Raw genomic sequence first — 26,506 nt, 5'->3', positions numbered from 1 at the left:
CAGCCGCCGGCATTGACAAAACGATACAAATTTGTGTATTTGACAACCATCCCAATTGTTATTATGTTTTTGTACATGAAGCACAAACCATGTTAGCGACACAGTCAAAAAGTTTCGTTATACGAAAATATTTTCCAGAATAAATAATTATTTTTCAGGACATTTAGGTATTTTTCTAATTTTCCATGACTGGAAAACTGCATTGCAAAACTCCAGGTTTTCCAGGACTCTTGAGAACCCTGCATATACACTGGCAGCCAAAAGTTTGGAAAAATGTACAGATTTTGCTCTTATGGAAAGAAATTGGTACTTTTATTCACCAAAGCGGCATTGAACTGATCACAATGTATAATCAGGACATTAATAATGAAAAAAATTCAGAACTTCTTAAACTACTTCAAAGAGTTCTCATCAAAAAAATCCTCCACGTGCAGCAATGACAGCTTTGCAGATCCTTGACATTCTAGCTGTCAGTTTGTTAAAGATACTCAGGTGACATTTCACCCCACACTTCCTGTAGCACTTGCCATAGATGTGGCTGTCTTGTCGGGCACTTCTCAGGCATCTTACAGTCTAGCTGATCCCACAAAAGCTCAATGGGGTTAAGATCCATAACACTCTTTTCCAATGATCTGTTGTCCAATGTCTGTGTTTCTTTGCCCACTCTAACCTTTTCTTCCCATAAGGCCTGCACCCCTGAGTCTTCTCTTTACTGTTGTACATGAAACTGGTGTTGAGCAGGTAGAATTCAATGAAGCTGTCAGCTGAGAATATGTGTGGCATCTATTTCTCAAACTAGAGACTCTGATGTACTTATCCTCTTGTTTAGTTGTACATCTGGCCTTCCACATCTCTTTCTGTCCTTGTTAGAGTCAGTTGTCCTTTGTCTTTGAAGACTGTAGTGAACACCTTTGTATGAAATCTTTAGTTTTTTGGCAATTTCAAGCATTGTATAGCCTTCATTCCTCAAAACAAAGATTGACTGATGAGTTTCTAGAGAAAGCTGTTTTTTTTTTGCCATTTTTGACCTAATATTGACCTTAAGACATGCCAGTCTATTACTTACTGTGGCAACTCAAAAACAAAAACAAAGTTAAGCTTCATTTAATGAACCAAATAGCTTTCAGCTGTGTTTGACTTAATGGCAAGTGATTTTCTAGTACCAAATTAGTAATTTATCATGATTACTCAAGGATAATGTGTTGGAGTGGTGGCTGCTGGAAATGGGGCCTGTCTAGATTTGATCGAAAATGACTTTTTTCAAATAGTGATGGTGCTGTTTTTTCAGTAATGTCCTCACTATACTTTGTGATCAGTTGAATGCCACTTTGGTAAATTAAAGTACCATTTTCTTTCCATAAGTGCAAAATCTGTACATTAATCCAAACTTTTGGCCACCAGTGTATGTAAAAAGTTCAAGAGTGTACGGAGACGACTCCGTTGCGTCACGGGCGGTTGCTGCTGGGCTATTTTGCTGTAGTTTGTTTGCAGAAACTTTCATGGATAGCATAGTTCTTAAGTAGGAATTCCTCTATTAAACAAATTTTTTAAATAAAATAGACTGATGGCTTCAGTAGAAGCATGTACCATCGATTAACAACCTCAGAGCTCATGGTAGGTCTCTTTTTATCTGTTAATAAGTCACCGTTGATAATCAATTCTCCTATGGAAAAAATTAATGGGATTTTTAATTCCAGAACCATTTTAAACAATTTTGCAGATATATATGGAGTTCTACAGGTGCATATTCCATGTAGGCCTGCTAATATCAAGCCTATGTATTGACTAATGGACACTTCAAAGTAAAAATCTCAATAGTAAGCAACATACTGTCATTTGCTTTTTCAGCAAAGACATGATTATATATTTTACTGACCTTTTTTTCAAATATTTGTACAACTGTACTGCAGAGGTCAGTTGTGGCTGACTAAAAGTTTAATGTTACCAACTGCAGTAAATGGGGTCAACGCTGCATTTCAGTGCTGGCTAAAAGCTCTGTCATCAGCTAATACAACACAATAAGCATTAAACAAGATACCACTAAACCTCAAAGCTTCAGACAGTAAAGACCTGCCTTTCCACACCACAACAGGAACTGTTCTTGCAACACTAAGCTCCCTACACACTTCAGGAAAGCAGAATATTGTGTGGTAACCTAATTGTGGTACACATTTCAGACACTGCAGAGGAATGAACAGAGGTTAATGAGAGGTTAGAACATGTAGAGTAAGTTAAGTATGGATTAAGATAGTAAGAATGAGCAAAACAGAGCAACTATACCTTGATTGTGAATTCTCCCCTTAGCTGAAGCTTTTTGGTTTGAGTGAGTGAATAGTTTATCCCTGTACCCGAGTACTGGTAGAGTAAGGGTGCAGGAGTTGGTGGTGGCACAGAGAAACAAGAAAAAAACCAGAAAACAAAAATTCACATACATGCAACAATTCACCCCTCTGAAGGCAGACAGGACAATCTTTAGCACCTCAGCTTACAGAGATAGACAGGTAAGAGTCTATATAAGTATATACACTCACTGAGCACTTTATTAGGAACACCTATACACCAACTTATTCATGCGATTATCTAATCAGCCAATCATGTGGCAGCAGTGCAATGCATAAAATCATGCAGATATGGGTCAGGAGCTTCAGTTAATGTACACATCAACCATCAGAATGGGGAAATAATGTGATCTCCGTGATTTGGACTGTGGCATGAGTGTTGGTGCCAGACGGGCTGGTTTGAGTATTTCTGTAACTGCTGATCTCCTGGGATTTTCACACACAACAGTCTCTAGAGCTTTCGTGGAAAGGCAAAAAAAAAAACATCCAGTGATGGCAGTTCTGCTGACGGAAATGCCTTGTTGATGAGAGAGGTCAACAGAGAATGGCCAGACTGGTTCGAGCTGACAGAAAGGCTATGATAACTCAGATAACCACTCTGTACAATTGTAGTGAGCAGAATAGCATCTCAGAATACACAACACGTCGAACCTTTGAGGCGGATGGGCAACAAAATTAGAAGACCATGTTGGGCACTTTATTAAGACCATAGTGTTCCTAATAAAGTGTTCAGTGAGTGTATATGTGAAGTATGCAAAGATGGGACACTAAAGACATTGAGAATGGTTTTGTGAACACATGTACAGTAAGTGGAAGGTTTATATGAATGAAGAAAATGGTGGTCCTTGCTGGTGCAAAACTTGCAGCTATGATACTAGGGCAGTTCCCAGGCATTACTATGCAGTTGCTAGGATGTTCAGGGTGGCTGCTTGATGACTGTTTACTAAACCAAATCAAAAGAGCTCACCCCCAAGTTTCTATGATATTATGGTGCTTAGATATGGCATGGTCCCTCCTTCAATGCAGGTCTATGGGATTCTTTTGTCAGCAATAGTATAGTGATGGTTGCCTTAGCAAGCATACCACCATTGATAAAGTAATAGAAACCAAAAACGAGGAAGAAAACCGTTCTACATTTCTGTGAAGTGCTCATGATGGGAATTGTCTTCTCTTGCACCTGCTCCTCTGGAATATACTAGCTTTAATTCCATATAGTTCTAGTTCTAGTTCTAATTACAGCTCATAATGGCAAGGAATAAGTCGTCGTCAGCAGCTGCTATGTGTTACCCAGATTTCAACATGACAAGAAACATTATCACGGCATCAACTTATCTCTCCAAGTCTCTGTTAAACCATGAGCACTTTTCCAAGAACTCGACCCATCATGACCTGACATAAAATGCAGTATGCCAAAATGTGGTGTTCAAAACAAGACATATCAGACAAAAACAACAACAAGCTAATGGGATGCCAAATGGGGTTTAAACAAAGTTTGAAGAAGCATTTTAAAGGGTCAGTTCACCCAAAACAAGTAAATGATGAAGGAATTTTAATTTTTGAGTGTACTACTCCTTAAAATCCCTATTCAAACCATTGCTACTTAACATCACTACTACATCAATACTACCCAACATGTCCCCTTGTTCTGATGTCCGTGGGGAGTTATTAAAGTAGATTATTTTTAACATCTCACAAAACACTCTGCATCTAGAATACCCCTTCCCATCATTCACTTGTGCACTGACATGCACAACATAAAAAAGAAGAAAAAAAAAAAGAAAGGATAACAGAAAAGAACTTCCACCATGGCCTGGTTGGTGTTATAACAAATTCAAAGATATTGTGCAGATATTGACCTTCTCAGGGGAAGTGATTACTTCTTAAGATATAATTTATCACAAGTATTAAAAATATGGCCAAGTGTGTAAATGGCTTTTAAGAAACACTCTCACAATTATCTTAAAGTTCAGCAGAACCACCACTAAAAATTCAAATTCAAAATTCAAAGCTGCACGAGTGTATTTTTGTGGGAGGAGGACTTAGTCTGTGACAGAACACAGAAAATGAGAAATCAAGACAGAAGATTCAACTAAAGATATCAAATGAGAGATGGGTAATTTGTGTGATGCTAAATAACTCCTTGGAGTCAATAGACACGAAGAGTAGAGGCCCACTCACCTCCTCTGGTGAAGCTATTAGGGAAGGAAATGTCCAAATGGACAGGGGCCATCTTTGGTATTCTTGACACCCTTCTTTCACTAGCTAAATAGATAAAGATACATAATCACACACCATGCATCATGTACAATGAACAAACAAGACATCACAGCTCTGTTCCAAACCCTAGACATCAGTACAAGAAATGAGTAAGGGGCCATTCAGACAAAAGCGTTTTTTATGTGTGTGTATATATGTGCTGCTTTTTTAATTATTTTTTTATGTAAACATGCACTAGATGGAAGTCTTTGACCGTTGCACAGTCTCGCTGTTTTTTTAGCATCCCGTTTCATAGCGCCCTATTTTTGGATGCCGTGTCAAGTTAAAAACTCTTGAACTTGCGTGCCGAGTGACTCCAGTCAGGCTTCCTAAGCAACCAATTGATCCGGTTGCTAGGGTGGGTAGAGTTGGGTTAACCTATACCTTGTCACTATAATGTGGTTCTCGCTCTCGTTGGGGCACGTGGTGAGTTGTGCGTGGATGCCGCGGAGAATAGCGTGATCCTCCACGCGCGTTAGGTCTCTGCGGTAACATGCTCAACAAGCCACGTGATAAGATGTGCGGATTGACGGTCTCAGACGCGGAGGCAACTGAGATTCATCCTCCGCCACCCGGATTGAGGCGAGTCACTACGCCACCACGAGGACCTAGAGCTCATTGGGAATTGGGCATACCAAATTGGGGAGAAAAAAAGACACTTTTTAAAAAGCACAAAAATGCATCTGGTCTGAACGGCCCCTAAAACAAGACATTTCTGAAAGTTAACACACGTAATTATTCAACATGACATCTCAACACTGATACACACTTTAACCCTCTTCCACAGGCTTTATTAGACCTGGATCAGTATGGATCAGTCAAGTTTATGGGCATATAGCGTAGGGATGCCCACATGCTTTTTAATGAAGTGAGAGTCAGGGTTAGGGTTCAGGATACTATTACAGGCTGTAGGAGGACAATACACTGATTGCTGTGAGTCAGATGCTGGTTTGGCCTGCAGAGAAGGGTCTTGCTGCAACCCACTTCATGAACCTCACAGGTATCAAGACAGATCTGTTTTAAACTGAGAATCCCTTCAAACTTCCATACAGCACTATAATCAGACCTAAGATAAGCCATTTACTGGTGAGAGGAGACTGTCTTTTACCTAGCAGGTTGGGATAAATGGAACATTGTGGCAGAGATGGATTACATTGCTGACGGGGCAGGATCTGTGTGGTCTCAGCCATCTGTAATATGGCTGTGGGGAGCAATGAGTACAAGGAGAGGAATGGATGGTGACCTCTTCTTGTCCTGCTTTCCTTACATAACCACACAATTGTACTCCAGTTGCTTTGGAGATCGGCCTCGAAACATAAATAACAATTTGTGCAACCAAGAGGAAACCAGGAGGAGATAAGACCCTTGAAGTACACAGAAAAATCTCTAAAAACAATACCTGGGGACAAGCCAATGAAGGAACGGTTGGTAAGGGTGTTGCTGCCATTGGGTTTGAAGTAGATGGGGATGGAGCTGAGGATAGCCTGCAGGTATTTCTCTTGTTCCAGACTGCTGGAGGACTCAGAGGACGCAGGAGCTGAAGATAACAAGAGAAAGTCATCAGTCATTTCAGCCAGTAATTACTGACTAAAATTAGTCTGCAACACTCTTTGCGGAATACATCTGCAGGTTTCCCACTCTTTTCAAGGCACAATTTTCCAGGACATTTCCAGGAAATGTTATGTTCCCAACAGGTGTAATATTTAAGCAAATAAACACACGAGAGGTCATGATGTATATTGTGAGTTTGAATGATTCATTTTTCTGAATTCATTACATTAATTTTGAAGAACGTAGCACATGCAGATTATATATCTATTTAATTAAATCGCATTTTGCAGTTTAATAATCACACTAGGACATATCAGAATTTTAATTTGATCATTTGTGCATTCAAACATTCTTTTTCGCCCCAAATATGTCAAATTCTGAGACATTCAACATTTTATAGCTAATGGCATTTTTTTGACTGGATTCATTGATTCCGTCCCTTTAAATTCTTCACATCGAAGAAATCAAAGGACCCTACATGTGGTAACCATGGTATTAGCGGACTCGGATCGTTCATTTATTACTGAAAATTAACTCACATCCCGAGGTGTAAAGGCCGCATCACCGCGCTACCACCTCGGTTTGTGAACTCAATTTCAAAAAAATCAGTAGTCTGACCGTTATCTAAGGTTTAAAACTTAAATGTATTTGTAGTTAACAAAACAGCAATGTTAGAACCAAAAAAATCTTTTTTTTTTTTTAACTATATCAATACTATTTCGTTGGAGCAAAGCTGAGATGACAGCAGATGAGCAGAGAATGTACGTGACAGGACTTCATTCATGACAGACAGCCGTAGACGTTTCACAATGTGCAGCCGCCAGCAATGACAAAACAATACGAATGTGTATTTGACAGCTATCCCGAGTCCCGATCATACAATGTTTTTGTACATGTAACAAAAATGTCAGTCACACAGTGAAACAGTTTTATTATACCAAAATATTTTCCAGGACATTTAGGTATTTTTCTAATTTTCCATGACTTTTCCATGTCTGGAAAAACTGCACTGAAAAATTCCAGGTTTTCCATGACGAGTGGAAACTCTGTAATCTGGAACAGACATGTTCCATTGTCCATTAAGTTACAGTTTTATTCTTGGCATGTTTTTTTTTTTTTTATGTTAAATAACTATAAATCATAGCAAAATAATCAGATCTAACCGAATCATGACCAAGTTTATGATATTTATGATGCATTGATGCATTTTTTTAAAATACCAACAAAATTATTTTCATGACTTTTAGTTCTTGAACATGCATTCTTCTGCAGATGCAGATGAGACACATTCTAAAATACTATGACAGTGTTTTCTGCACTACCATTCAGCAATACTGCAACACCACTGCTAAACGAGCAGCACAAAACATTCAGCGTGACCACTGTTTTCCGATTCTCGGATGAACAAATTATGAGCCGGTTCTTTTTAGTGAATGAAAAACATATGGAACATCAAATTATTCATTTCGTCATGTTTGACTTGAAATAAACCAGTAATTGTTACTGTGTTATGTGTGCTTAAAGCGAAAGTACACCCAAAAATGAAAATTCTCTCATCATTTACTCACCCTAATGCCATCCCAGATGTGTATGTCTTTCTTCTGCAGAACACAAATGAAGATTTTTAGAAGAATATCTCAGCTCTGTAGGTTTATACAACGCAAGTGAATGGGTACCAAAATTTTGAAGCTCCAAAAGGACCTACAAGGCAGCATAAAAGTAATCCATATGACTCCAGTGGTTAAATCCATGTCTTCAGAAGCGATATGATAGATGTGGGTGAGAAACAGACCAATATTTAAGTACTTTTTTACTATAATTCCCCACTTTCACATGCTTCTTTTGTTTTTGCCGATTCACATTCTTTGTGCATATCGCCACCTACTTGGCAGGGAGGAGAATTTATAGTAAAAAAGGACCTAAATGTTAATCCGCTTCTCACCCTCCAAACATATCACTTCTGAAGATGGATTTAACCACTGCAGTCATATGGATTACTGTTATGCTGCCTTTATGTGCTTTTTTGAGCTTCACAATTTTGGTCACCATTAACTTGGATTGTGAGGACCTACAGAGCTGAGATATTCTTCTAAAAACCTTTGTGTGTGTTCAGCAGAAGAAAGAAAGTCATACACATCTGGGATGTCATGAGAGTGAGTAAACGATGAGAGAATTTTCATTTTTGGGTGACCTATCCTTTTAACGCTTGTGAGACTTACAGTAAATCGAAGTAATTACTGGATGGCTGTTGATATGACAATGTATAGTTAAAGATACACATTCTGAGTTTTGCTGTAATTTGTGGTACTGTATAAAATGTATGAATTAATAAAATATTTCAATTAAAAAAAGGCTGTATCCTGTTATATAAAATGTATAATCCACTCATCATTACAGGCTGCTGAGGGTAATATATCCAAAAAGAATTGCATTTCTTACTTCCAGATATTTATTCCTCTGAAGTAAGAAAAGAATTCCATTAACGCACCATTAAGGAACTGGAACCATTAAGAGAAATCAAATCGGAACCGGAAATGTTAAAATCATTACAATTCCCATCCCTAGCAAAGAATCATAATCAAATCATCATTTGTTACACCATTAGTTACAGTTATTAGAAAATGTTTCCCAAGACTGGTTGGTGTAATTTGCATGTTCAAAAGCACAAACCTACCTGATGAGGAAGGGTTTTGAGACTTGAAAAGCCCAACCACAGTTTTGCTATGAAAACCTCCCGAACGAAGCAGCACAGCTTTGGTGCGAGGGTGTTTCCAGCACACCACTGGCAGACGATTGTGCCGGTAGCAGCGGGACACCTTTTGGAGACTGCTGTCCTGTACAATCTGAGGAACCACTAGGAGACCAGGGTAACTGCACAATTCATAGACAATATCACCAATTAGCGCAGGTTTTGTGATTCTGATGAGGAGTCATTGCTGAGAGAGACAATGGTGTTTCTTCAACTTCGGGCAATTTCATGTCCCAGGGGTTGATTTTTATTGAAATCAACAGATTTCAACTTTCTTTTTGTTACATGAAAGTCACATTAAAGTCACCATGAAATCCAAATTTACCCTATTTCTTTTCTTATTGTGATTGATTCTTCCATGTACAATTGTAAAAAAAAAATGTTTTGACCTCGTAAACTTCAAACAAAATGTCATAACTTGCACTTCCGCTGATTTGACTGACTCTTCTCTGCTGACATATGCGAGGCTGCTCGGCAGTTAGGCCAAAAATGTAAAGTCTTTTGGTCAGTTTTAACTCCGCCCCTTTCAAGAGTCTGCAATGTACACAAACCTGGTGTCGGTTGAAGCATTTCACATCTGAATGTTTCCAGAGGTGATCACTTCTGAATAAAACGGACGTCGAAAGCAGAGAAAGTGGATGGAGTTTATTCATATTTTTTAATGAAGGCATTTTTCAGAGGTATCTCGGGATGTACAGCACTAGTAAGAGCTCTATATTCTTTATATTTAGTGTATTGTGATTTCAAACGTTGAGATATTTTGATCTTTTACTTGCTTGTTTCTCATTTATCTGGCTCCAGCCTCACTGTAAGCGTACGTGTTTGTGTGTAAACTAAAGCCTATTTGACATGTCCCACCCCACTTCCTGTTTCAGTAGGAAATATGTAAAATACCAATTAGAACTGCACTTGTCAAGGCACTTTATTGCGACATTAAAACTGACTTTTTTGAAACTTTTTACCAGGCCTTCATAATTATTTTTTTTGTACATTTCAAATGCCTTTTATGTACAGATTTGACTGTTTTAGCCTGTGTTTCACAGTGCTAAAAGTGCCTGAAGTTGAAGAAACACCCACAAATGGTACATAATTTTCAAACTTAATAGAAATGCAGCTATGAAATGAACTCTTGGCTGTGCAGGGAGAAAAAAATGTATGCTGCTGTGAAAGTAGGTTTTTGCTTGCCTGCGACACAGTGAGTACAGCCTATTGACCGCAGTAACACGGAACTGCTCGCCACTTTTAGACCGAGTAGAGCTTGTACTTATGGTACCCAGACCCAGCCTCTGGTAGTCACGGAAACAGGCTCGCTCCACTAACTGCTCCATGGTGGACTTATCAGAGGCTTTTAGTGTGCTGCTGGAGGGTGGCTCCCCATCATCTGAGACTGAAACAAACATGCATATATCTATCTATCTATCTATCTATCTATATATATATATATATATATACACTTTTTCAACTTTGAGAACATGTAAATCTGATACTATGCATTTGTGAACTATGCTTACTGGAGATATCGTCATCTTCATGCCAGGTCATGCGGCTGCCCTTCTCGTTTTTCTTCAGAGTGGACTGGCGGCCCATTGTGATCATGCTGGCCCTTTTAGCCCCTTTCACAATAGTCTTCGATAGTGTGCTACAAGGAGCAGAATGTTTTCCATTTAATATTGTATTTTGAGGGTTTTGTTGCAGCCTCAACAATAGCAATGAAAGGAATAACGCAACTCAACAATCGATACGTTTACATGCGCAGCTATAATTAAGCTACAGCAGGTTTTTGCGTAAAGCAACAGTCTTCATATACTTGTCCAAGTACAGTGGCAAGAAAAAGTCTGTGAACCCTTTGGAATTTGCTGGTTTTCTGCAATAATTAGTCATTAAATGTGCAAATTTCGTAAATATATGAAAGTAATTTCCGCGTAAAATGTTGATTCCCGAAAACTTGAGGATGTCCACCACCATTAATCTTCTCTGGTTCAGTTGAGCACATTGCCAGCATCATTTGAGAAACTTAGAGTAAATCCAAGACTGTACAGTGAAATACTTCCCTTGCAACAGGTAAAATCTTCAAAGAAATTGATAGAATGCCTGAAGAAGGTCTTTGACAAAAACACTGTAAGATATTACAGATTTAAAAGCTATGACTTTTTCTTTTTTTCCCAGTTGTATTGTTTACGCACTTATCAGCAATATGCTCATTTATGGTTTTACCACTGACCATACGTCAACTGAATGCGATTTACCGATGCATATACTAAATTATGAAATCTAAATAATAGAGCTTATATCAAATAAAAAAATATCCAGCCAGTCACATGAGAGGGCTTTTTTTAATTATTATTTTAAGAAAATCAAACGCAAACCCGTCAAGAACTTCTGCTGGAAATAAGCAGAGTTGGGAAAAACTACAGGCTACTTTGAAAAAATAAACACTCTTTCCAATTATCTGTTGTCCAGATGTCTGTGTTTCTTTGCCCACTCTAACATTTTCTTTTTGTTGTTCTGTTTCAAAAGTGGCTTTATCTTTGCAATTCTTCCCATAAGGTCTGCACCCCTGAGTCTTCTCTTTACTGTTGTACATGAAACTGGTGTTGAGCAGGTAGAATTCAATTAAGCTGTCAGCTGAGGACATGTGAGGCATCTATTTCTCAAACTAGAGACTCTGATGTTCTTATCCTCTTGTTTAGTTGTACATCTGAGCCTTCCACATTTCTTTCTGTGCTTGTTAGAGCCAGTTGTCCTTTGTCTTTGAAGACTGTAGTGTACACCTTTGTACTGACCTAATACTGACCTTAAGACATGCCAGTCTATTGCATACTGTTGCAACTCAAAAACAAACACAAAGACAATGTTAAGCTTCATTTAACAAACCAAATAGCTTTCAGCTGTGTTTGATATAATGGCAAGTGATTTTCTAGAACCAAATTAGCAATTCAGCATGATTACTCAAGGATAAGGTGTTGGAGTGATGGCTGCTGGAAATGGGGCCTGTCTAGATTTGTTCAAAAATGACTTTTTTCAAATAGTGATGGTGCTGTTTTTTACATCAGTAATGTCCTGACTATACTTTGTGATCAGTTGAATGCCACTTTGGTGAATTAAAGAACCAATTTCCTTCCGAAACAGCAAAATCTGTACATTATTCCAAACTTTTGGCCACCAGTGTATATCGGGGCCTTAAATGTTTGCACTTACCTAGAGGGTCATGAGGAGTGCCCTTGAAAATAATACGGTAAGTTGTGAGAAAGAGTGCTCCCTCTGCTGGCAGGATGTGTGGTCCTCCCAGAAGACCCCCAGTGGCCTCCTCTCGACCGTCAGGGTCTAAGACAACCCAAAGTATTCCAAACTTTTGGCCACCAGTGTAATCCTTCATGTCTTTATTGAACACATCCCATTAAAGATTCACAGTGCTGTAGAAAAAGTAAGTGAACCCTTGGATTTAATGACTGGTTGCTCTCCTTTGGCAGCAATAACCTCAACCAAGCATTTCTGGTAGCTGCGGATTAGACCTGCACAACGTTCAGAAAGAATTTGACCATTCTTCCTCACAGAACTACTTCAGCTCAGCCACATTCTTAGGATGTCTGGTGTGAACAGCTCTCTTGAGGTCATTCCACATCATCTCTATTGGGTTAAGGTCTGGGCCACTCCAAAAGGTGGATTTTCGTTTTTTGAAACCATTCTGTAGTGGATTTACTTTGATGTTTAGGGTCATTGTCCTGCTGCATCACCCAACTTCTACTGAGCTTCAGCTGGCACACAGCCACCCTGACATTATCCTGTAGGATATCTTGATAAACTTAGAAATTTATTTTTCACACGATGACAGCAAGCGGTCCAGGCCCCGAAGCAGCAAAGCAGCCCAAAATCACGATGCAACCTCCACCGTACTTCACTGTTGGGTTGATGTTTTCATGTTGGTATGCGGTGCCCTTTTTAAGCCATACGTAGTGATTTGTGTTCTTTCCAAACAATTCAACCTTAGTTTCATCAGTTCACAAAATTTTTTCCAGTAGCGTTGTGGAGTGTCAAGGTGGTCTTTGGCAAAATTCAGGTGCGCAGCAATGTTTTTCTTGAAACACAGTGGCTTACTTCGTGGTATACTGCCATGGGCACCATACCTGTTTAATGTTTTCCATATAGTAGACTCATGAACAGAGATGTTAAACAGTTGCAATGATTCCTTCAAGTCTTCAGCTGTCACTCTAGGGCAGGGGTCTTAAACCATTTTCAGGCCAAGGACTCCTTGGTGGGTAGAGAGACAGAGCCGGACCCCCGTTACATATTGTATAAAATTGAGTGTTGCGTTTTATGCCTATAAAAACGTGGTTGGTAGGCTTCCATATTATTGTATGTATACTTCATGATGTTTACATTGCAAAGCCATTGAAATAATCATTAAACGCTGCCCTGCTGAAAATACCAGCTAAAACCAGCATAAGCTGGTTGGCTGGTTTTAGCTGGTCACCCAGCCTGGTCATAGCTGGTCAGGCTGATTTTAAAGGGGTTTTGAACACTTTTTTAGCTGGTCAGGCTGGTCATGCTGACCAGGATTGTCTTAGTTGGTCTGGGTGGTCTTGGCTGGTCAGGATGATCTTAACTGGCCTCCCAGCTAACTGACCAGCCTGGCTGGGCTGGGCGACCAGCTAAAACCAGCCAACCAGCTTAAGCTGGTTTTAGCTGGTCTTTTCAGCAGGGATGTACAGCAGGGGTCTGCAACATTTTTGACATGAAGTGACATTTTTAAATTTCCCTGTAAATCCCTGTGCCAAACCTCCTCCAAAAAGAAAGAAAAAGAGAGATAGATAGACAGACAGACAAACAGAAAAAAAGACAGACCCTGTCCATGCAGAATAAAGCAACTTTTATAAGGTTACTAAAATGAAGTCTTCATCTCACGTGAGTGATCGATTTTATACATATATTTAAAAATTACTGTTTATTTCATTGAGTAAAAATTTGTAATGAGGAAAACAATGACTGAGTGCACCTTGAATTATGTTGATTTGAGAGTCTTGTGTGTGTGGAACGTTAAGGACCCTTCATGCCAGCTTGATAATCTCAGTAGTAACTATTTATTTACACCAGGCAAGTATGCTATTGTTCTGAAAGCAGGCTATTATCTGCTCAACCGCACAGCTCGACCAACGCAAAGCAGACGTGTTTACTCACGTGACCCTCAACTGCAGCGCTGCTGAACCTGATGTGTGTCGCGCTTTGAGCAGTTTGTGATTAGCAGTGGTCGTGTGAAGGATCGTGGCACGGTTACTCACCTCAATCCGGGTGGCGGAGGACAAGTCTCAGTTGCCTCCAATTCTGAGACCGTCAATTTGCGCTTCTTATCATGTGGCTCGTTGTGCATGACACCGCGGAGACTCCCAGCATGTGGAGGCTTATGCTACTCTCCGCGACCCACGCACAACTTACCACGTGCCCCACTGAGAGCGAGAACCACTAATCGTGACCTTAAGAGATTACCCCATGTGACTATACCCTCCCTAGCAACCGGGCCAATTTGGTTGCTTAGGAGACCTGGCTGGAGCCACTCAGCGCACCCTGGATTCAACCTCGCGACTCCAGGGGTGGTAGTCAGCATCAATACTCGCTGAGCTACCCAGGCCCCCCTCTAGGGTTCTTTTTTAACCCATTGTGAAATTTGCGATGTGCCCTTTGAGTCATTTTGTCTGGACGGCCACTTCTAAGGAGAGTAGCCACAGAACTAAATCGTCTCCATTTACTGACAATTTGTCTTACTGTGGACAGATGAAAATCTAAGCTCTTTGAGATAGCTTTGTAACCCTTTCAAGCTTAATGCAAACAACAATTCTTGATCGTAGGTCTTCTGAGATCTCTGTTTGCGAGGCACGGTCCACGTCAGCAGATGCTTCTTGTAAATAGCAAACTCAACATTTTTGAGTGATTTCTATAAGTCAAAGTAGCTCTAACCCACACCTCCAATCTGGTTTCATTAATTTGATGTCAGGTTTGCAACTCCTGACTGTAATTAGCTTTTGTTGACATCATTAGCCTAGGGGTTCAAATATTTTTTCCAACCTACACGGTGAATGTTTGATTGATGTATTCAATATGTACAAGAACATTACAATAATTTGTGTGTTATTAGTTAAAACAGATCGTGTTTGTTCATTATTGTAACTTAGATGAATTTCAAACCAGATGTTAAGACAAATTTATACATAAATGCAGGCATTTTCAAAGGGTTCATATACTTTTTCTTGCCACTGTATATATGACACAATGCATACTCGAATATTTGAAGGAAGGACATCAGCTGAGGAAGTGTGATAAATGCATTTCATCTGTCTTTCTAGGCACGAGTACAATACTGAGGCCAATTGTGGTCTGACTAATGTGTACATGCTGGACAAAGCCAAGAATAGCAAGAAAAATCTGAATGGTATGATTTATAAATAGATAAATTGTTGTTTTTGTCCGACTGAAACTGAACTTTTAAAGTGCATGTAAACATACTGAATTAATGTTTAATTTAAACTATGTGGGTCCTATCTGACAGATATTTATTGCATGACACTGACCGGAAGCCTGCGTTCCTCTCTTTCTGTTTGGGTAATATGAGCTGTGGTGTCATCTGTCCTGCTGCAAAGGCGAAAGTGCTAAAGATGGATGGTGGGTAACGGATTCGCTGCAGGTGTTTCCTGAAGATCTCTACCATCTCTGAGCTCACCTCCTCGTCAAACGCCACCTTAATTAGCTAAGACAAAGTACAATATAAGATGAGACCAATTCCGAAATACCTTCCATATTAGCAATATTAAGTGGTATACTAAGTAGTATAAATAGATTTCAGCAAGGGTCACACCTTCATGAAGAAAATCTGCAAGTAACCGTTTGAAATTTTAGGGGCAAAATAAACTACTCCAAGCTGAATAGGAGTATGGAACAAGATCTTTTTTCATTTTCAAAAGGAGGTTTGGCTACATTATCACTTGTCTGTATGACCCCATATCACCACTCTCCACCTCCCCCAAGCATTCTTCTATCTCTGATCCCCAGGGGTCTGGCCTGATCTTCCCAATGGACTCCAGGCTTTAAGGAGGGCCAGTTAATGCACTCCGGACACAGACTCCTCGCTGCCACACGTGGGCAGACCAGCCCAAATGACCCTTGTTTCCATACAGGGCCTGAGTTTATAGCTTAAGTTAGTAAAACGATAGGAATGAGCCATAAAGTCTTTATGGACCTAGAGTCCATGCGTAGTGAAGAACACAACACGTGTGTTTTTTTTTTTTGCTCTGTCCTCATCCATGAAGAGACATGAGCTGTGTCCCAAATAACACACTATACACTTTGCACTTATAACATATATTATGCACTCAGCCATGTAATGTTTAAATGTTTAAAGTGTAGTATCGATCCAAATGGAAGACTTAATGGTTTTTTACCACACAGAAGCATTTGCCGTTTAACAGCTGATGGAATTGACGTTTCAAACACATGCAATGTGTTGCCGCTAGCTTTAGCGCATTAGCCAACCTCAGTTCAACATTTGTATCTCAAACAATGTGATGGTAAAGCGCTCAACTTACATTTGTAAGGTTGCTAGTTGCTACATTCTCCATTATTTACAATTGTTTGGTCAGACCAGCATAGCAGCCAGGTAACTCCGCCCCTTCCGCTACGTATGGAAAGCAAGAGCAGAGTGCATGAAGTGTCCAACATATGACACTCCATTTTGACGGTTGAAGAAGTGCATCATCCGGGTACAAATAGTACACTTCTTTTTGCTGCATTTTCAGTGTTAACCTACTACTCGCACTAACAACACTACAAAATGACGTAGAATAGTTTAGAAGTGTGCGGATTGGGAGTCAAACAGAGAGTGCAGTCTGAAGCATGTATATTCCTCTTCAACAAGCATCAGAAAGAGTTTAAGGAAGATTTTAATGAAGTGGGTCATTTTATATTTTTTTCTTTTTTTTTTTAGACAGTCAAAATGCCTTTTTGATAAATGGGGAAAAACAGGATTTTGCACAAACAATTTAAAATAAAGAAGCATTTCCATGCCACGTGTTCAAGAGAATAAAATTGTCCCTTCTGGGAAATTGGAAAAAATAGAAATGGAAGTTGATGCCGCCAGGGAAGCCACTGTGGTTCTTTTATTAAATGCAGTAAATACTTGCGCTTTAAAGCATGCAGACATAATGCTCTGATGAACATCATGTTTGCTAGCGATTGGCTGCAAATTAAGGAAGCGACAGCTTGGCAGACAGTTCAGGGAGGTAATACAAGCCAATCTTTTTGATGACAGGCTTTGGCTATAACATTTGAGATGCTTTGGAATGATATTGCTCCATTGGTTAGTCCACATCTATGAATTTATTTGGTAATTGCTTTCCCATTATAGTTTATATGCATGTCCTCTTACCAAATAATACATTTATCCACCTCAAGCAAGTGTACATTTTTAAACGCATTTTGAAAATTTCATTCGCATCTTGGTATATCGATCCAGCAATATTTTTTATGCAATTTCCCAAAATTAGCATACAAATTGTGGATGGACACCCAGAAAGTGTTGCACAGCAGATAGAGATGTAGGGTAAAAAACTACAAAAAGAAGTGTTAAATACATGTTCTGTCTTTCGGTGCATGCACACACAGCCAAGGTCAATTGTGGTCTGATTAATGTGCATATACAGTATGTGTACTTTGTTGCGTTGGACAAAAGCATCAGCGGAATGACTGCCTACTGCAAAATGTCAACTTTCTTTTGATTAAACTCCTTTGAAATGTGAAATGTTGTCAATTTTGATTGCCGCTGGACAAACACAAATGTTCTGGCTCTGGTCTCCACAAGGAACAAGGTAAAAACTACCAAAATGAGCAATCCAAACAGAGAACAACAACCATTTTAAGTCTTAGTTGAAGTAAAAATGAGTTCAAGCTTAATTTGTGCAGTGGTTGGCTGTCATAACAACTCAAAGTAGTTAATGATATCAATATAACCAACCTCGGACTGGAAAACCAAAACAGGCTTCTGCTATGAATTGTGGAACAGTTCCGCATTCAGGAAAAAGGTGGATACAATCAATAATGCTTGCACATAAAGCCCTTCACTAGCTGCTCAATCAGTCAGTGCAGTACCTGGAAGGAGGCAGATCTCAGCTGAAGCCCCTCCTGCATGTTTTGCTGTAGCTGGTTCTGAATGGTGATCTTTTTCTCCTTAGTCATAGTGGAGACTGGAAAACTTCTGATCACTGCCTGTTCACCCACTGCCCACACATAGAGAAAAACACACAAACAGCATCTCTCTAAATACAGACCAGTAACTCTCAAGCTTCATTCAAATAAAATACCATGTCACCAAACCTGTAGGTGTTCAATTCAAAACCTTCAAACATGTCACATCGAGGGCAAGAGACATCCAAGAACCAATTATGTTTGATGTGAAACCTGGTTTGACATATCTTGTGGCCAGGTTAAAATGTGTACAAGCGCTAATGAGATTTGAAAGCTATAAATAATAATAATAACTTACACTTTAGTCTGTTCATCACACAAAGCTAATGTATAGCTTGAGAAGACTTGGAATATAGAGCACAAGTTGAATGGACTACACTAAATGGTGGTTTCATGGTTCTACTTACATTGTATGCAAAAGAGAATGCGGGACATTCTGATAAATGTCACCTTTTGTGTTCCACGGCAGAAGGAACGTCACACCTTTTGATTTTCCATTTTTAGGTGAACTATTCCTTTAAGACACAAAACTGTTTTAACTGTTTTGTATATAGACCCTCTTCTATATGCATAAGTCTGGTATAACCTTGACCTGGCAATTGCTATTAATATGATCTTTGCATTTTATCAAAGTTGCATGGTAAGAAATCTTCTGCTAAAAACATAAAAGTAAATTACACTACCATTATGATGGCTACATTAAGCGGCCTACTAAGGCCACAGTAAAGGCCCTGATATACTTCATACGAAATCGAAGAACAAACGCGTGTGACGTCTTTTAGAACAAAATCTATCCAAAAAGGTGTTTCGGTGGTTCGTAACAGCTCACCTGGGGAAACTTTTAGGAAAACTTTTAACCGGCTGCTAATCACCTTCTTACTGCCATTGGTCCATGTCATCGGTAGATGTGACCTGAAGCTCCGCCTACCTTGAGGTTGAAAGCTAAATCTGTTTATGTTGTTCAATCAGTCAATATCAGTCAACAGGAAAACACCAGTGTGCGGAGTTATTAGTGAGCTGGTGCAAATTTCAAATCAAATCAAATCACTTTTATTGTCACTTCATCATGTACACAAGTGAGAAGAGTGAAAAATGTGGGTGCGTGGTCTACACATTGCAGTATATACATATAGGGAGAAAATATACAAAATAATATACTAAATAATAATAACAGTATAGTATGTACAATTTACACATAATGTATGATGTTTAAGAAAATAAAAGTATACACAGTAAGAGGCTCAGATGTGCAAGATACACACAAGAAACAGATGTGCAAGATACACAGGAATTCCAATGTACAAGTACTTGACAGTTCTGTATGTTGACCAGGCAATGTGCTGAATGCTAGTATACAGTACATAGTATACATATGTGTAATGAGTGTGTATCAGTGATGTAGAGACAGTATCAGTGTGTAGAGACAAATTTACCTACATATGTACGATCGTTCGCGCAGAGACATTTTCCAAGACAATCATGCAATGCATCATGCAATTTTTTTGTTTAATTTGTCTCCAAAAGGAATCAAATCTACTCAAATACTCTGAAGTGCCCATTTACTCATGCCATCTGCAGCAAAAGCCATTCACACATCTGCCCAAAGTAAGATATGCCTCTCTTATCATCATTCTTTTAACATTCCCTTTTATACATCCATCTTTGCAGTAGTATCAGTGTCATCATAAATTAGAATGAAAGTGTAATCGGCGCATATTATGGCAGCGTATAGCGTTAGCTCAATAGCTCCATGAATTCAGAATGTAAACAAGACAAATTAAACATTTTCTACTGCATATATATTACTTTTAATCATCATCGAGTGGTTAAAAAGCATCTTTTACTGCGAATTCTACTTATAGAATGAGGGATAAAGTCATTGATGACACATTTTAATGTCACATTAGTTAAGGTTTTACTGAGCGTCCTCATATTTAAATGTACTTTTAAATGCTTCCCACAGCAGTGTGGTGGGTGTCTGAATGTTTGCAAACAGTAAACTGTTGCTCAACTGTTTAGAACTTATTTTTACCGTTGAACAAAGAATGAAGAAAAACTTTTCCGGAAGTACACTGGCATCCAAAAGTTTGGAATAATGTACAGATTTTGCTCTTATGGAAAGAAATTGGTATTTTTATTCACCAAAGTGGCATTCAACTGATCACAATGTATAGTCAGGATATTAATAACATGAAAAATTACTATTACAATTTGAATTTTTTTCAGAACTTCTTAAACTACTTCAAAGAGTTCTCAACAAAAAATCCTCCATGTGCAGCAATGACAGCTTTGCAGATCCTTGACATTCTAGCTGTCAGTTTGTTAAAGATACTCAGGTGACATTTCACCCCACACTTCCTGTAGCACTTGCCATAGATGTGGCTGTCTTGTCGGGCACTTCTCAGGCATCTTACAGTCTAGCTGATCCCACAAAAGCTCAATGGGGTTAAGATCCATAACACTCTTTTCCAATTATCTGTTGTCCAATGTCTGTGTTTCTTTGCCCACTCTAACATTTTCTTTTTGTTTTTCTGTTTCAAAAGTGGCTTTTTCTTTGCAATTCTTCCCATAAGGCCTGCACCTCTGAGTCTTCTCTTTACTGTTGTACAGTGAAACTGGTGTTGAGCGTGTAGAATTCAATGAAGCTGTCAGCTGAGGATATGTGAGGCATCTATTTCTTACACTAGAGACTGATGTACTTATCCTCTTGTTTAGTTGTACATCTGGCCTTCCACATCTCCTTCTGTCCTAGTTAGAGTCAGTTGTCCTTTGTCTTTGAAGACTGTAGTGTACACCTTTGTGTGAAATCTTCAGTTTTTGGCAATTTCAAGCATTGTATAGCCTTCATTCCTCAAAACAATGATTGACTGATGAGTTTCTAGAGAAATCTGTTTCATTTTTGCCATTTTTGACCTAATATTGACCTTAAGACATGCCAGTCTATTGCATACTGTGGCAGCTCAAAAACAAACACAAAGACAATGTTAAGCTTCATTTAACGAACCAAATAGCTTTCAACTGTATTTGATATAATGGCAAGTGATTTTCTAGTTACAAATTAGCCATTTAGCATGATTACTCAAGGATAAGGTGTTGGAGTGGTGGCTGCTGGAAATGGGGCCTGTCTAGATTTGATCAAAAATGACTTTTTTCAAATAGTGATGGTGCTGTTTTTCACATCAGTATTGTCCTGACTATACTTTGTGATCAGTTGAATGCCACTTTGATGAATTAAAGTACCAATTTCCTTCCGAAACAGCAAAATCTGTACATTATTCCAAACTTTTGGCCACCAGTGTATATCGGGGCCTTAAATGTCTGCACTTACCTAGAGGGTCATGAGGAGTGCCCTTGAAAATAATACGGTAAGTTGTAAGAAAGAGTGCTCCCTCTGCTGGCAGGATGTGTGGTCCTCCCAGAAGACCCCCAGTGGCCTCCTCTCGACCGTCAGGGTCTAAGACAACCCGTAACCCCTCTGAAACCAGTTCCTCTCCGGGCAGCAAGGCAGGCCGCAGGATCTTGGGCTAGAGATGAACAAATGAACTGTCAAATTTCAAATGCCGAGGTCTGTGATACAGACAGACATTTACGTTTGCAGTCTTCTTAATAAAGACAGACAACAACAACAAACAATGAGAGTCTCTCCTGATGGCAGAGTAAACATCAATTAAGTTTCTTTCCAAATGCAATAATCATGCTCACGCCAGACAATGTGTCCTGCGCTGGTCCCTGTCCTGGTGTCATTATCTAGCTCATTAGTTTGATTCAGAAGTGTGTGAAAAGCTGAAACAGAGCCCACTAAAAAAAAAAGAGAGGTACTCTGGGAACTACAGCAAGTATCTGTTATGTGGAAAATTGCAATATTAGAGAACATTTTGCCAAACCAGGCAGAAGAAACCCTGGGCCACAGTCCATCTCACACTGGGGATGCCAGTTGGGTTCTCAATCAGTTTATTTCCTGAAGCAGCACTGTATCAAACAATCTCCCCCTGTTTTTTTACTGAAAAACAACTCAGTCCCCTGTGGAGCTAGTAGGACTTCATCCAGCCCTGCGTTCTTTCCCTGGCACTGTTTACAACTGATAACTGATGTGTCTCAATTGCATCTCTAGTGACCACTTGTGATCTGATTTTGTCAATGGGATGGGGCGTGACTACAAACATCACTTTACACCAGTGTGTCAGTGCATGTTGATGCCAGGTATACTGAAGATGTTCGGTGATGTCTTGTACATGTATTCTGCCATACAAAAGGCAAAACACAGTAACTACACCAACACTGAAACTGAGAAAAATGGCTACAAAGATTTTTGAAAGTCCAGCCAAATCTGAATCTCAGAATACTTAAGCCAAACCTGTCTGTCACATTACAGATTATAGTCTTGGAGACATTATTTTGGTCATAACTCTATTTTTTTTTTAATTTTTTTTAATTTTTTTTAATTTTATTATTATTATTTTTTTTAAGTGTAGTTACTGCATTTTTGCCATTGCATGGCAGTATATTGTTATTTTTCCAAATTTTTCAATCAGATGTTTGTTTTAAGATGTTGCTAGGGTATTCTGTGTGTTTGTTTACTGACCCAGTTCAAAGGACTCTTTGACTTTGTATTTATCCACATTCTCAAGTGAGTAACAAGTGCTTACCTTCTGAATGGGAGGCAGTCTTCTGCTTTCTCTATGAACTGCCTCTAGTGTCTCCATCTGCATTGCCACAATACCTGAACAAACAGAAGCAATTAAATACACCTTAACAGCAAAACCCTGTACACCTTTAGAAGAATATTCTATGCAAGGACTGTAATGTGGTTCTCCAAGTAGTTAATCTCTTCAGTGGTAATCTGAGTTTTTTCCCCTAAACAGCCACAAGCACAACAAACACAAAGACATTTTGTCTGTCATTTGGTTTCTTTTTCTAATGTGTCATGCTGGATATAGAGATATTGTTTTTCTGCTACAATTCCATGAAAATCTGTCTGATTTGCCCAAACAATGTCTCAAAATAATCTTAAAGCGAGCGGCACAGAAGCTCGTAAAAGTGACTTCACTCTGATATTCACAACTGTTGAAAAGTTACAGCATCGCAAAGTTAAAGTCGACGTAAAACAGGATGTGAGGCTGTATCTCAGCAATGCTTTGTCCTATCGAAACGAAACTTGGTATGCTTCATTATGACCATGATCATCACAAAGTTTGGTGACAGCGCCATCTATGGGCCCATAACTTTTGAACCATATATCCTAAAATCATGTGTAATCATTGGTGCCTATTGATTCCTTGGGTCAAGAGCATTTCAATAATACCAATTTTTTTCCATATCAGCTATACTGCCAATAGATATACATACGTAGATGCCTTATTCGGCTGGTTTGGATATGTCAACCGCGGCACCATCTCGGAACAGTCAACAAGGAGAACTGTTTGAATGCAAGCGAATGGATGAGATACCTCAGACCGCTGCAAAACTGCTTTGTTTAAACGGTTCATCAAGAAATGAATTGACTGACTGGGTGCTAATTTTCATTATGTTTGCCATGATATACAGTTGTGCTCAAAAGTTTGCATACCCTGGCAGAAATTGTGAAATTTTGGCATTGATTTTGAAAATATGACTGAACATGCAGAAAAAACTGTCTTTTAGTTAAGGATAGTGATCATATGAAGCCATTTATTATCACATAGTTGTTTGGCTCCTTTTTAAATCATAATGATGACAGAAATCACCCAAATGGCCCTGATCAAAAGTTTACACACCCTTGAATGTTTGGCCTTGTTACAGACACACAAGGTGACACACACAGGTTTAAATGGCAATTAAAGGTTAATTTCCCACCCCTGTGGCTTTTTAAATTGCAATTAGTGTCTGTGTATAAATAGTCAATGAGTTTGTTAGCTCTCACGTGGATGCACTGAGCAGGCTAGATACTGAGCCATGGGGAGCAGAAAAGAACTGTCAAAAGACCTGCGTAACAAGGTAATGGAACTTTATAAAGATGGGAAAACGATATAAAAAGATATCCAAAGCCTTGAAAATGCCAGTCACTTTTTTAAACCTGTGATAATAAATGGCTTCATATGATCACTATCCTTAAATAAAAGACTTTTTCAAAATCAATGCCAAAATTTCACAATTTCTGCCAGGGTTGTGCTTTTGAGCACAACTGTTTCATTTGTAGAGGACTTTATTAGCTGTTTGCAGTGAAAAAAAATTGTTTTAGAAGTGAAGTCAGGAAATTGCATCAAGTAAGATTTATTTACAGTAACTTCCGCACTATCTTAAGACTCTGAAAAGTTTTATATATAAATACAACTTACTATGTGTAGTAATACGACTTTACTATTGACAGTGCTCTAATTACCAAAATGTTTTATAAAATTAATTTGGAATTTTATACCATCTAAAAGTTTATGGAAAATGTATAAGTCAGATAATGTAAAAGTTGGCTGGAAAAGACTCTGTATATCTTTTGAATGCATTGTAATAAGATTCAAATCTCATTGATCCAAAATTCCACTCCACAGAGCTGTATATCAAATGTCCAATATGTTCTAATTGGCTGTGTCTTTTCACGTAACATTTTCACTTTCAGTGTCAACAGAAAAATTGTTTGATGTTGGAAACTTGTTGCATCATGCTTGGTTAGAGGTCAACATGCAACAGACCAATCCTAATTATCTGACTATTTCTAAACATGTAGACAGAGTTCTATCAGTGGTATATGTAGTGCTAGCATTCTTAACACTGCTTGAGGGATCTGTTCTGTAAAGAATGTATGAATACATTTTTACCTGGAATCATACAATGTAGGCTCTTGATATGTTCCTGGGTCACTCCGCTCTCTGTGCATACTTTGTCGATGAAACGAGCGATGAACCTCCCCACTGAATTGGCAACGTCACTTGTCTCAAAGTCTTCAAATCCACTCTCAGTATCGAAGCTCTCTGCTACACTCCCTGCAATACTGTTTATTCAATGACACTAATTTTATTACACAGTCCATCACAACCCAATAAACAAAAGCAGAGGCACCTGACAATATTCTTGGGAGCAATTTCTTAAAATAACACGTAGCTATTTAAAAATGCATTGATATCGTTCAGGTGCTCTAGTTTACCAATGCATCACAAAGCTGTATCTGTTAAGTCTGACCCATAACATTTATTTGAACTACCACCATGAGGAAGTGGAAGCTCTGATATCTCCTGGTCCTATTTCACACTGTTCAAGTGGAAAAGCAATGTAATTTGCCTGTTCTGTTTACAAACAGACAGACAACTTCCAGACATTTCCAGCAAAAAATTAAACATGTCTCTAGTAAAAGTGTCAACCAAAGCAACTTTTGCAGAACAACAACTATTCATTAAGAAAGCTGTTTGGAGTAGTCTAGGAAGATGTGGGGAAACAAGCTTTAACTAGATTTTAAAATTTTCTGAAGAAAATGTGAGGGTGCAAACCCTCTGCCACAATGCCAGGGCGTTGTGGGTGGTTGCCAGGTCATTATGTTGTTACTAAGGTGTTCTGCATTAAAGATAAACTCTAGAGACATGAATTAAGCGGAACATCACCATTTAGACTGCGAAGCACCCCAAAACACAAATGTATTATTATTATTACTACAAAGCTCTACATACTCAGCCCACATCCTTTTTTCGGTTATGGCTGAGTGCTCTCCCCACAAAAGGCCAACTCATTTCATCTTTCTGTTGAAGCAGAGCAAGAATCTGGCTACTGGAGGAGCTGAGAAGGATGTGGTGTACAACTGGATAGGACTCTTGAGGAACTACACTGTCTTTACACTGCCTCCTGATCTGTCAGCACCTTCTCAAAAACATCCTCTTGTATGGAACAGAAGAAAGTTTTTTTTTGTGTTTTGTAACCAGCAAAAAGTAAAAGGACAAATGCCAGTCCCTGCTGTGCGTTTTTTTTTTTTTCTCCCCTTTTCTCCCCAATTTGGAATGCCCGATTCCCAGTGCGCAATAAGTCCTCGTGGTGGCGGAGGACGAATCTCAGTTGCCTCCGCGTCTGAGACTGTCAATCCACGCATCTTATCGCGTGGCTTGTTGAGCGGGTTACCGCAGAGACGTAGCACGTTCTCCGCGGCATCCACCACACGCCCCACCGAGAGCAAGAACCACACATTATAGTGACCACGAGGAGGTTACCCCATGTGACTCTACCATCCCTAGCTACTGGGCCAGTTTGGTTGCTTAGGAAACCTAGCTGGAGTCACTCAGCATGCCCTGGATTCAAAGTCGCGACTCCAGGGGTGGTAGTCAGCATCAATACTCGCTGAGCTTCCCAGGCCCCACTGCTGTGCGTTCTTAATGATCTGTGCCATATTTATTTGAGCACAACATACTCGAGCACAACATTATCACACGGGATG

At 39.2% G+C, this 26,506-nt stretch overlaps 1 protein-coding gene across 3 annotated transcripts in view; it reads right to left on the bottom strand.

Annotated features, from left to right (window-relative positions):
• LOC127412594 (myotubularin-related protein 13-like) overlaps window positions 1-26,506 on the bottom strand; it is a 179,271-nt gene that overhangs the window by 18,341 nt on the left and 134,424 nt on the right. The window contains exons 20-30 of one of the 3 annotated variants that reach the window (XM_051649073.1): window positions 24,909-25,081; window positions 22,767-22,840; window positions 21,449-21,644; window positions 18,025-18,152; window positions 15,456-15,631; window positions 10,407-10,534; window positions 10,081-10,282; window positions 8,821-9,017; window positions 5,995-6,132; window positions 4,518-4,601; window positions 2,281-2,355 (exon numbers count right to left, since the gene is read on the bottom strand). In XM_051649073.1, the coding sequence (XP_051505033.1) occupies window positions 2,281-2,355; window positions 4,518-4,601; window positions 5,995-6,132; window positions 8,821-9,017; window positions 10,081-10,282; window positions 10,407-10,534; window positions 15,456-15,631; window positions 18,025-18,152; window positions 21,449-21,644; window positions 22,767-22,840; window positions 24,909-25,081 (1,571 nt within the window). The remainder of the gene's footprint in view (window positions 1-2,280; window positions 2,356-4,517; window positions 4,602-5,994; window positions 6,133-8,820; window positions 9,018-10,080; window positions 10,283-10,406; window positions 10,535-15,455; window positions 15,632-18,024; window positions 18,153-21,448; window positions 21,645-22,766; window positions 22,841-24,908; window positions 25,082-26,506) is intronic. The other 2 variants (XM_051649081.1, XM_051649089.1) reach the window with 2 other exon arrangements.

The sequence above is a fragment of the Myxocyprinus asiaticus genome, chromosome 2, assembly GCF_019703515.2.
Source record: "Myxocyprinus asiaticus isolate MX2 ecotype Aquarium Trade chromosome 2, UBuf_Myxa_2, whole genome shotgun sequence".
Classification (NCBI taxonomy): Eukaryota; Metazoa; Chordata; class Actinopteri; order Cypriniformes; family Catostomidae; genus Myxocyprinus; species Myxocyprinus asiaticus.
Note: the sequence above shows the minus strand (reverse complement) of the source record. Positions and strands in the feature narration are given on the sequence as shown.